At 47.5% G+C, this 12,264-nt stretch overlaps 1 protein-coding gene across 6 annotated transcripts in view; it reads left to right on the top strand.

Annotated features, from left to right (window-relative positions):
- Positions 1-12,264, top strand: part of ETS1 (ETS proto-oncogene 1, transcription factor) — a 134,917-nt gene that overhangs the window by 98,081 nt on the left and 24,572 nt on the right. For all 6 annotated transcript variants that reach the window (XM_021101985.1, XM_021101986.1, XM_021101987.1 and 3 more), the window contains 4 exon segments: positions 2,619-2,738; positions 4,509-4,709; positions 7,434-7,511; positions 8,686-8,934. In XM_021101985.1, coding sequence (XP_020957644.1) covers positions 2,619-2,738; positions 4,509-4,709; positions 7,434-7,511; positions 8,686-8,934 — 648 coding nt within the window.

The following is a 12,264-nucleotide window of genomic DNA, read 5'->3' as shown; positions in this document are numbered from 1 at the left end:
GGAGGACACATTTGTGCATCTGCAGATTTCGAGTCCTCACTCTTCTTTCCCTCCTCCAGAAATCAAGTTTTATAGATATTACCTCCTGTACCCACTTCACATTTACCCACTTATGTTTTCTGCGTAACCACCTTCCTAGTCAAAGCCACCATCATCTCTCACCACAACAACTGCAAGAGCTTTTTAACAAGTCTTCCTGCATCCATTCAGAATTACCTCCTAAACCCCCCATCACAGAGCAGCTAAGGCCATCTTTTTTTTCTTCCCATTTAGAAAAATTGTGGTAAAATGAACATTAGCTAAACTTACCATCCTAACCGTGTTTAAGTTACAGTTTAGCGAGATTAAAGACATTCTTAATATGGCACAGCCCTCACCACCATCCATCCCCAGGACTCTTTTCATCTTGTAAAACGGAAACTCTGGCCCCTGTACACACCTCCCTGTTCCCCCCCCCGCCCCCCCGCCCCCAGGTCCTGGCAGCTACCGTTTTACTTGCCGTCCCTGTGAATTTGAATATTTGCTCTAAGTATCCTATGCAGTTTGTCTTTTTGTAACTGGCTTATTTCATTGAGCATAATGTGAAGCTTCAACTATGTTTCAGCATATGTCATAATTTCCTTCCTTTGTAAGGCCGGATGGTATTGCCTTGTATTTATATACTACCTTTTGCTTATGCATTCATCTCTTGATGGACACTTGGCTGCCTCCGCAGTGCAGCTATTGTGAATAATGCTGCGGTGAACATGAGTGTACAGCTCTCTCTTCAAGATCCTGCTACCCACTCTTTGGGGTATACAGAGAAATCCTAAAACTCAACCACGACAGTGTTAAAAATGATCAAAATCCTTGCAAGGACATTTCTCCAAAGAAATACACAAATGGCCAAGAATCTCATGGTCAGATGCTCAACATCACCAATCATCAGGGAGATGCAGATGAAAACTACAAGGCAATACCACTTCACATCTATTGGGATGGTTACTATTTTAAAAAGGCAGAAAATGACAGGTGTTGGCAAGGAGGTGGAACCCAGGTGCACTGTGGTAGGAATGTGAAATTATTCAACCACTCTGAGGAAAACAGGATGGCAGTTCCTTGAAAACCTAAAAATAGAATTACCATAAGGTGCTCTTAAAATGTCGTCATGCCATTCCTCCGCATAAAACTCAGTGGCTTCCTGTTGTCCTCTGGGTACAATGATCAATTCTTTAACACATTCCCTCCTTCCCTCTCCAACCTCCTCTCAAGCAGCTGTCTCCTGGTCACACTGCTCCAGCTGCCCTGATCTTTTTGATACTAAAGCAGGCCCAGGTTCCCCTCTGTCCCCATCTCAGGACCTTCATTGATGCCATTCCCTTTCCTAGGATCACAATCCCATGGTTTCGGTGACCATCAGGATTACCCGGGTTCTGTAGTGAAATGGATTTCTAGGCTCCGCCTCCCCCCCCCCCCCCGAGGTTCTGATTCTGGAGGTCTGGGTGAGGCTCAGCATCTGCCTTTCTAACAGTTCCCAGGTGAGGCTGGGGACCGCAGTTTGAGAACCACTGAGCTGGAGTGTTTTTTTTTTTAAACTCCTGGAGATCCTTCAGATCTCAGGTTCAACACCTCTCTCCTAAGGGAGGCCCTCTCTGACTCCTCCAGCCCTGCAGGAATTCCTGTATTGTATTAACATTTCACCTTCTACTTCTCCTACAAAGCCCTTGTCGGCATTGTAGTTGAACCATTTGATTGTACTAAATAGCCTTTTTAATTAATTGATGGATTAATTTTTCAAATTTAATTTTGTTTTATATTGGCGTATAGTTGCTTTACAATGTGATGTTGAGTTTCAGGTGCAGAGTGAAGTGTCACAGTTATACCTATACACACACATCCATTCTTTTTCAGATGCTTTTCCCATGTAGATTATGACAGAATATTGAGTAGAGTTTCCTGGGCTATATGGCAGGTCCTTGTTGATTATCTGTTTTATATATAGTAGTATATATATGTTTGTTCTAAACTCCTAAGTTAGGACTAATTTCACTGCCAGAACCTGATCCCAGCTCCATCAGGGTAGGGATTGTTTCTGTCTTGCTCGCTTTTCTTTCTCTAATGCCTTGCAGGTAGCAAACACTAAATAATTATATACCGAATGAATGTGTTATTTCCTTTTCAGAGGTAACAGGAAGTGCATAGAAACATTGATCTTCTTGGGGAAGGAGAAGTAGGGGTAATGAGGGAATTGGTAGCGCTAAAGAGAAAGAGTAAAGGCATTTTGTCAGAGATGCAAGCCATTCTAGGCACGAGTTAGATTTTTATTGATGGGCCCTACCATGCTGTGGAAAGCCCCACAAATTTCACCTGCCCTGGTTGGGGATGTTCGTACAGTTATTTCTCAGCTTGCCTTCTTCAGACCATTCATACTCTGTTCTATTTTATGGTGGTGAATTACCCATTTCGTTTTGTTTAAAATCGAGATGTAACTGACATATAACATTATATTCATTTCAGGTGTACAGCACAATGATTTGATATTTATGGGGATTGCAAAGTAATCTCCACCATCCGTCTAGCGAACTCCGTCGCCTATTAAATTTTGCTAGTATTCATATGATATTATTTTTTTCTGACAGATATGGAATGTGCAGATGTCCCACTCCTAACTCCAAGCAGCAAAGAAATGATGTCTCAAGCCTTGAAAGCTACATTCAGTGGTTTTTCTAAAGAGCAGCAACGCCTGGGAATCCCAAAAGGTATGTTCTGTAATCGGAAAGGGAGAGAAGTGATCAGACTTTGAGGTATGGTTAGTTTCCTTACCTGTTGGGTGAGGTAGACATTATTACTCACTGCCCTTCAGTCAGCAGCTCCAGGTCTTTGCGGACATCCGCTGGAACAAGCACGGGCACATAGGGTGCTCCTTTATCTCTCGGGCTTGTGGCTGCCATCTTGGTTTTGGTCTTAGTGGTGCCCAGACTTGTTCGCACATTAGATAGGGGATTATCAAAAAATTCCACAGCTCAGGTCATGTCCCAAGCCAGTTAAGTCACCGTTGCTCTTAGCATCAGTAATTCTGAAGCTCTTCAAGTGGCTCCACAGTCAGACAAGTTGGGAAAGCATGGTTTCCGAGTCATGCTGCGGCCGCCATTGGATGAACTCAGCAAACTGCATTTCTGGGAATTGACTCTTTTCTGTTCCATGTCCTTTGGTGAAATGTGTTTATACTTGGGTGTTCTCATCTGAAAGGGTTTGTTCAGGACTGTAAGGGGAAGTGGCTTGAGTTGTCAGAAAGGAAAAATGGGGAAGACTTAGGCCTTGACCAAGCAGCATCTCCTGAGCAACTGAAAGCAGAAAGAACACTTTTCTATTGAGTAAGAGAAATGCTGACTTTACACCAGGTCAGTGCTGCTGCTTCATGGGAGGCTTCCACCCTGCCAGGTGCAGGCCTTGGGCAGATTCAGTAAATGTGTCTGCACACCTTTCCATGTGCTCTGCTTTCCCACAAGCCTCAGCTGACAGCGGTGCCCAGTCATAAGGCAGCATACAGTGATTTCTGATTTCTGACCACTGGGTTTTCCAACATCTCATAAAGTCATCTTCTAGATTGAAGACAATGTCTTTGAGAGCAGGCAGGCTGTGGGCACCGCAGTCTGCCATCATCTGAGCTCTTTAAGTGTCATTAGCTGGTGTAGTCATGTTAAACCAGGGGCCACACAGAAAGATTATGTATTATCTGTTCTGCCCTGGCATTCATCGCAGGGCCCATGATATGTGCGTAACATTGCAAGGTATCTGGTACAATACAGGTACCTAGTAAGGTTGTTTCTACTATCATTTGAATGACTTATATTACTAATTGCTATGATTGTCACAGCAGGTCCTCTGTATCCCAGGGCACATTCCACCAAGCACAGATCGGATTTAGTTGGTTGAATCTGAGGAGGTGGGAATCCACAGCTACAGAGGGCTGTGTGTACGCAACCACTTTATATAAGGGTCATAAGCATCCATGGATTTTGGTACCCAAGGGGCTCCTGGAACCAGTCCTCCTCTCTTACCTAGGTTCTACTACACTAACTGTAATTCAGATAAAAATGGTTAAGCATAAGGCAATAGAGTAAATTACGAGAGTTAAGAGCAGGGATAGGTGAGTGCAGCATCTGGAGCATAGCTGACTCTGTTATTGTCACTGTTAAAGAAGTCATCTGTTCCCTTGTCCCAGGCTTTAAAGAAAAGTTTGATGGAAGTAAGGCCGGAAGAGAGGGGAGTCCTGGAATCTTTGCCTGCAGATTCCGTGGGTAGAGAAAACGCTGTTCCTTTTTGGCTGATGACAGTGACTCCTAGCTGGCAGGAGAGAGAAGATGGGGATGATGCACATGGGCAGGAGGCTTGTGGCAGGTGCTCTGTTGGGCATTCCTAATTCTGGGAATCTGAGACCATGCTTGGCCAAGGTCAGATCCTTTCCTGTCCTCTCTGAAGAGTTAAGAGCCTGATCTGCTGGAACTTGATTTGCTCTCTTGCCTCAGATCCCCGGCAGTGGACAGAGACCCATGTTCGGGACTGGGTGATGTGGGCTGTCAATGAGTTCAGCCTGAAAGGTGTGGATTTCCAGAAGTTCTGTATGAACGGAGCAGCCCTCTGTGCGCTGGGGAAAGACTGCTTTCTCGAGCTGGCTCCAGACTTCGTTGGAGACATCTTGTGGGAGCATCTGGAGATCCTGCAAAAAGGTAAATGCATGGTGGACAGGGTGAGGTGGCTGCCCCATTCAGGTGGCTTTGAGAGTAGGCTGGGAGCGTGCCCAGTGGTGCAGCATTGATGCTGTAATCTGGGTGTCCAATCACAGCATGTATGGTCTACAGAGAGAGGCCATGCAGTGCCTGGTAAACAGCAGGTGCTCAATAAAGGCTAGTTTCTTTTTCTCCTATGGATTGGAGGTTCCAGTTTTAATCTTTAGTAAGACTAGGCTCCTGAAACTTCTTGGTATGCAAAATTCTGCTCCCAGTCCTCATCTGGGACTCGTGTTCTGTTTGAACAAGCAGTGCCCACAGGCAGCAGCAAAAGGGTTTTCCTTCTTTTTCTTCTTCTTTTGGCAATCTTAAGATGCATTCCCTTGCTCCATGGTCCCATCTATGAGAAAGCTTTATTTTGCAGAGCTTCGGAATAAAACAGGCTTCTCTGCCCACTAACTGGACCGGAATTGCAGCAGTGAGCGAGGTGCATCTTCTTCATCTGGAGCAGAAACTAGGGTTATGTCAGGACGTGGTGTTGCAACCTTGTAATGACACGGCCTCCCCTACCAGCCCCTTCCAACCTTTTTGGACCAAGTGACTCATGTACCACAGTCCTGGCTGAGTATAGAAACAGCAGCAGGCGGCAAAGTTGGGTGTTTTTGCGCTTATTTTTCTGAATTTCTTCTTAAAATAAATTGCAGTTACCAGCAGTCAGCAGTGCCCTCCAGCTGACTGTAAGCCTAGAAGCTCGTTGCCCTCTCTGACCCAGGCCCACCCTTTCCCTGTGGTCACCAGCTCCAAGCCCTGGCGCAGACGCTGGGGGCAGGGAGCAGAGCCCAGGCTTAGCCCTTTTATTCCCTATAATACCTTCCTTTGTTTAGGGAGATTTTTCCACTCTGCAGTGCCCCCCGAGAGACCCAAGGGAGACTCCTCTGGAGCAGAGAAGTGTTATCTTTTTTCCTTCTCTTCAGCTTCTGCTGAAAATTAAATAAATAAGCAGGGTGGAGAAGGAGGTGGGTCTGGCCGAGGACTGCTGGGCACCTGCACCCGCTTCCCCGAAGCACCGAGGTGCTGCCCCGTGTACCTGCACAAAAACCGCTCATAGGTGTTGACGTGAGCGCCTGTTTCCAGAGGAGAAAAGGTACAGCAGGCTTCGAGCAGATATGACGCGAGCATTGGTTTATAAACCCGGCGGTGGAGTCTACCAGACCGTGGGACCTAAATATATGGCACTAATCCGCTCTTTCCCTCTAGTCATCACCACGGGGCAGGCAGGTGTCCTGGAGTGTCTAAGCGGGCCATGGTTTCTGTTAATGTCGCCACAGCATCTTCCGGTTTCCCAAATGCTTGAAAACGCATTTTTCTCTTTGGGCTCTCGAAACAACCGTGGAACGAAGGAAGGCCCTGTACTCTCTCAGAGTCCTCATCTGTAAAATGAGGACGGCTTCGGTGGTCTCCCCAACGTCACGCCTTTCCTTCAACTTCCGGTCTTTTCAGGCCACTTCCTGTCTTGTAATGATGCGGACTCCTGGGGGAGCTTCTGGTCTACCTCCCTGCAAAGGAAGAGAATAAGTGAATCTCGGAGAAGCAGACAATGAGGGAGTGGGTTTGAGAACAAAACTTGTATCATCTCACCCGTTTGCAGGGGAGAGAGACAGTTGAGAGCCGCTCTGCAGATCCTTGAAGAGCTGAACGTGATGTTTGTATGGAGGCTGCAGCTTTTGTTCTGTAATTAAACAACAGCAACCCCGCACTGAAAGAACATAGCTGTTCTGGGTGGGGTTTAAGGCCAAAGGTACAGGGATGTTTCAATCTGATAAGCTGCTCAAGCAGAGTTTAATCATTTTATCTCAGCTGGGAACTGTTTTTCTGTGCAGGCATAAACTTGTTTTCCCAGCAGTCTCTGTTCCCAACCAGCTATCAAATACCCGAGGAAAAACCCAAACCAAGCCTCTGTCTTTATGTCGGAGTCTTACAGTGAAATGTAATCAGACCACTTGAGATAATGGTCAGAGGCCACCACCAGTTTCCAGGGTCCTCCGAGGACCTGCAGGCTCCGCTTAGTTCAGTGGAGAGACTGCCTCTGCTTGGTTCCCTTCATCTACGTTCCCTTCTCCTTCTTTGGGAAGTTGGCACCTGGACAGGAGTTTGGTTATATGGCTCTGCTCTCTCTGTGCATGAGTAGAGTCACCTTACCACTGTTACGTGTCTTATCTGGGCCTGAACTTGAAAAAACCATAAAACAAAACCCAGACATCTGTTGGAAGAAACGGAGGCTCCAAAATCTACCTGCCTCAAAAAGATTGTCCTGAATTTCTGAAAAGCTCTGGAACCCATCCGTTTGGATTATTGGTAGCTGATTTTGGTCCCTCCCAAGATGTCTTCAAGCCTTGAATGCCGGTGGCACGCGTGTGCATCGAGCATGAGGGCAGATGTCTTTCCAGCCCCTAGAGCTTACTCAGGCTTGTGCTTTCCAAGCTCTTAAATCCCATTTTGCAGCTACTAAAATAATAAACTCAGCCACGTCCTTTAGTGAACTCATCTCCAGACAAGGCCTCAGTCAGGGGAGACTCAGAGAGGAAGCAGCTCCGTTCGTGAACATGCAGATTTTTTAGAAGAGGAACTGACATCCCTGGGGTCCTTGTGTCCCAGGTCCTTTTAGGCCGGGCATTTTACCTGCACGCTGACCTCTTTGTCTTGTTCCTCCCTTGCCTGTTGCAGAGGATGTGAAGCCATATCAAGTTAATGGAGTCAACCCCACCTACCCGGAGTCCCGCTATACCTCGGATTACTTCATTAGTAAGTTCACCTGCCACTCGTCTTCCCTCTTCCTGCTCTGTGGGATGGGAACTTAGGAAAGGATCCCTGTCCTGAGTCATCTCAGGCACCTTCACTCCCGTGATGCCGCAGAAAATAAGACTTTCTTAAGTGCAGTGATGTGGTGATTTGTTGCATCATTCCCGAGAAGCGCAAGGCTTCGGCCTGTTGGCACGATTCATGAACCTGCAGGCGCCTGCGCACCAGGGTCTAGCCCGTATCTTCAGCGTGAAAGTCATGCAGAGAGACTAGGACTTGCCTCCAAGCTGTGATCCTGTTTGATCCTGTGCCCTGTGGTGGCCATTGGAGGTTGGAGTCAGGAATTTTGTCTTGGACCTTGTTCTTTATCCTTTTTACTAGGAGATGTGACAGCATCTCCTCTGAGATTCCCTTGTCTAGAGGATGCCCTACGGCCTCAGGTTCTGTTCCAGAATGTGAAGAAGCTTCCTCCTCTTGGTCCCTGACCCCTTGCTATGCTGCAGGGGTGGCTGGAGGAGGAAGAAATTTAGTGGAGGGCCGTGCTTGCCTAATGGCCTTGCTTTCAGAGAGCATCTTAAGCAGGTTTGTTTTCTTTTCTTTCTTTCTTTTTTTTTTTTTTTTTCTATCTTTTTAAGGGCCGCACCCACGGCATATATAGGTTCCCAGGCTAGGGGTTGAATCAGAGCTGTAGCTGCTGGCTACGCCACAGCCACAGCAACACCAGATCCTTAACTCACTGAGCAAGGCCAGGGATCGAACCTGCATTCTCAGGGATACTAGTCAGATTCGTTTCTGCCGAGCCACGCCAGGAACTCCTGTTTTCCTTCTTTTTTACTTTATTATGATCTGTATTCTAACGACAATCTTGAGCTTATTGTGTGTCAGAAACATTGGTAGCCTTTTTACATGGATGCTCTCATTGGCGCTTCATCGCAAGGCTTGAGGAAGAGTGCAACCATCCCTACTTTAGAGATGAAAAAATGAAGTCAGAAGAGGGAAGCGTCTCCTAAGGGCCATGGCTCTTAAGGAGTGGAGCAAGGTTAACAGCCCAGACCCTTTGACTTAAAATCCTAAGGTAGTCAGCTCGTCTCTCACTGTGGGGCCACTCTAAACGGGGAGGAACTGCCTGGTTTGGGGGCTCATCTCTCTTCTCTAATTGCACATGCTCCGTTCCCAGGCTATGGTATTGAGCATGCCCAGTGCGTCCCTCCTTCGGAGTTCTCCGAGCCCAGCTTCATCACCGAGTCCTACCAGACCCTCCATCCCATCAGCTCGGAGGAGCTCCTGTCCCTCAAGTATGAGAACGACTACCCCCCGGTCATCCTCCGGGACCCTCTGCAGACGGACCCCTTGCAGACCGACTACTTTGCCATCAAACAAGAAGTTGTGACCCCCGACAACATGTGCATGGGGAGGACCAGTCGTGGTAGGTCGGACTTGTGCTCTAGAAGTTTCTAACAGTGACCTAACTACATTTGTTTTTCCAGTCCCCATATTTCCCTCCCCTCACTCTCAGCCCTGGGCAGGCCTGAGTTTTTTAGCCTTTCTGTCGTAGATCGTCTAGATATGCAGCACTTGGTATCATGGAATCGTAGGCATGCATGTCTTCCATGATGACAAAGACTGTGGGCGGGTCTATGGTGGGATTGACATCCAGCAGGATGACCAATCACATTTCTTATTTGGGTCAAACATGTCAGCAAATAATAACTTGAGTTGAAGGTGGCTGTTTTTTAAGGTGTGTTCTATTTTCTTGGAGAGGGTTTTGCTTAAGGAGGACACAATCACGGAAAAATGATTCAGGGGATGGACCCTCCTAGAGAGCCTTTATTGCCTCCTTGTCCTGGGTCCCGAATATTCCTGGGTCAGACTGCTCATCTTGGCTTGGTATCTGAATGACCCGTGCTTCTCAGCTTGGGCTCTCTAGCCTCCTGTGACTTCTTTGGTTTGGGGAGATGTGAGATGGTTAACCAACGGCTTATTTGGAACCCGTCATCAGCAGTGTGGTGAAAAGTGTGTGTTTAGCTAAGGACCAGGGAAAGAGGTGGCCAGAGGCTTCCAAAAGAGGGCACTTCTGTTGACATGACTGTTTTGATGACGATAAAATATTCACTGAGAGTGAAGTAAAGGTTTCAAAATTGAGCTGGCTGGCTGACTTTATAAAAGCAAAAAAAAGTTCAGCACACTCAGGTTTTAAGATCAGGACATAAACACTCAGAGGCCCAGCCCACCTGGTGAAGTGTCAGCATTGTTTGTTTCTGAGAAAAGTCCAGCCCATTGCAAGGAGGGACTTGTTCATCCAGGAAGAACCAGCTGATTTCTAAAAAGCTGAAAAAAGATGACTGTGCTAATGGGTAAGTGGGAGAGAATTACAAACAGGAAGAGCAACAGGAGAAAACCCGATCCAGTGGACTTGGGCCACCACAGTGGGCCTGGCCAGCCTCCTGGTGATTTCTGCTCACCAGTGACCCTGTCCCCTCTTCCGGGGCCCAGAGGCCTCCTGGGCCGTACAAGTTGTCCTCTCCTTTGAGGGTTCAGTCTCCCACTCCCCCGCACCCCCAGCAGGCCTGGAGATGACCAGCAGGCCTGCAGAGGGAAAGTCCCCAGCAAAATCGGAACCTCTAATCTTCCCTTCTCGGCCCCCCGGGTGTTTGTGTTTCAGACAGAAGGGGCTGGGTGGGACCAGCTTGGCCTTCCCCTTTCTGATTCTTATTTTTGGATACAGATCTATTTAAATACCTACACATGCATGTGTACCTTTTTTCTCAGGCGAGTCACAGCGACAGAACGACTTTCTTTCTCAGGGGGCTCTCTGCGCGCATGTGCTGAGGCTGAGTGTGTGTTGGGGCCCAGCCGTGTTGTCCTTCGGGGTAGATCCGCTGTCCCATTGTGGCTCGTTGCGTCTGGCTTCGCCTTTTGTGTAATCGTCCCTTCTCCCTCTTCTTCTCTTGGTTTTTGGTTTTGAACCCCACCGTCCCCGTGATCCCCCGTGATCCCCTGTGACTGCCCCCCCACCCCGCTCCAGTGGATGATGAGCCAGACAGTGACCTGTATCCAGGGATACAGATGATGACCCATAACCTGTAGCCAGGGAGAGGAAGGATTTCTCTCTGGCCTCATTCTCCCTACTTCACACCACATCGACTTGAGTGACAGCCTGTTTTGTTTGCGGCTGCTTTTTGCACGTTAGACGTGCCGCGAGCGGGACACATTCTGGGAGCGGATTGGATCTGGCGGCAGGATGGGTCCAGACTGAAAGCATCACTGTTCACCGATTATCCACAATAATCCTAGTGTTCATATACCGCATGAGGGTATACAAAGTGCTTCTATGTTCCACTCCTTTGGATTTGGAGAACTGTCTTCTTTGTGCTGGTCTGTTCGGTGGGGGGCCGGGGGGGGGGGGGAGTGGGTGGGTGGTGCATTTACTCTATTATTGTTGGGAGCTTCCTGCGGTCTGTTTGGTGGAGTCAGATAGCTTTGGAAGGACCTCGCCGAGAAGGTTCTCAGAAAAGCTGGCGATGGATGTCTTGGGGGACCTGAGCTTCCCTGCGTGAGCACAGTAGCATAACCGAGTGTTTAATCCAGTTGGAGTCAACCCATCTGGGGAGAAAATACCCGTAAATGAAGGTTCCAGCTCCAGGATTGTGAAAGAGAGCTAAAATGAAAGCAGCCTCCTGCTCTAAACCGCAACTCTCAACAGAGTAACATTTGGCTCATGTTTGAGAGGCTGCCAGAGAGTGGTTGTGGCCTCGTTTCGTGCCCTTGCTCTTTGGGACTCCTTAGACTCGCAACTGTCTTGCGTGTGGAAATTCCAGTCTCCGTGCCCTCCCCATATAAAAATGACTGAGAGAATCATCTCAGAGACACTTGAGTGTAAATACATCCTAAACGTCGGTGGTGGGCTTTTCTTTAGGAGAATATGCGGTATCTTTCTTAGGTTTTTCAGTATGTGTCTGTCACAGAGACGTGGAAGGACCATTACAGATGGGGAGCTGGGCTGAGCAAACGCCTCATTATGAGAGGCCACAAAATTTCCTGCTCTGTTGAAAAGAGGCTGTTGCACTCTTGGTTGTTTGCTTGAGTCTGTTAATGCGAATTTCTGGAAGGGACCATCCCTTCATTTGTCATGATAATAAAAGTTGCAAATGTGACAGTGGACTGGGTAGGCAGGACCGAAAACTGAACGAAGCTGTTCGGTTTGCCTTGTGGGGCTTACCCTTCTTTGAATGAATGATTAGAAAATGAGATGAGGCCGATAAATACCTGTGTCTGTTCCAAGCAGGATTGGATAAGAGGTTCGGGAAATCTACAGTAGTAGATGATGCAAAAATGACCTATCTAACTGAACATCTTTTATCTGGGACTTAAAAAAGAAACATTTGGGAAGCAACATTTCTTCCTTCCAGTTTCAGTTTGGACACCAGAATTAAATATTTGAATTTCATTGTAAATCCCCTCTGCTATCAAGGGGAGAATATAGCCGAAGCACACCAGTCATGCTTTGTGTATACCAACCTGATTGTGGGATTTCAACTTCGTACGTAATAGACTGGCCAGGCCTGACTCACAGGTATTTCTGCATACACACATTTGTCACATCCTTTGGCCTCTTGACGTTGCTGAACTGAAGTGGCCATTTCATCTCCTATGATTTAATTTAGGTTGCCTGGAAAGTATCTGGAAATAAAAACATAAAAAATATTCCTGTGAGCCTTTTCAGCAGTTGGATGCATTTATTTTCGCCCCCCACCCC

The sequence above is a fragment of the Sus scrofa genome, chromosome 9, assembly GCF_000003025.6.
Source record: "Sus scrofa isolate TJ Tabasco breed Duroc chromosome 9, Sscrofa11.1, whole genome shotgun sequence".
NCBI lineage: Eukaryota > Metazoa > Chordata > Mammalia > Artiodactyla > Suidae > Sus > Sus scrofa.
Note: the sequence above shows the minus strand (reverse complement) of the source record. Positions and strands in the feature narration are given on the sequence as shown.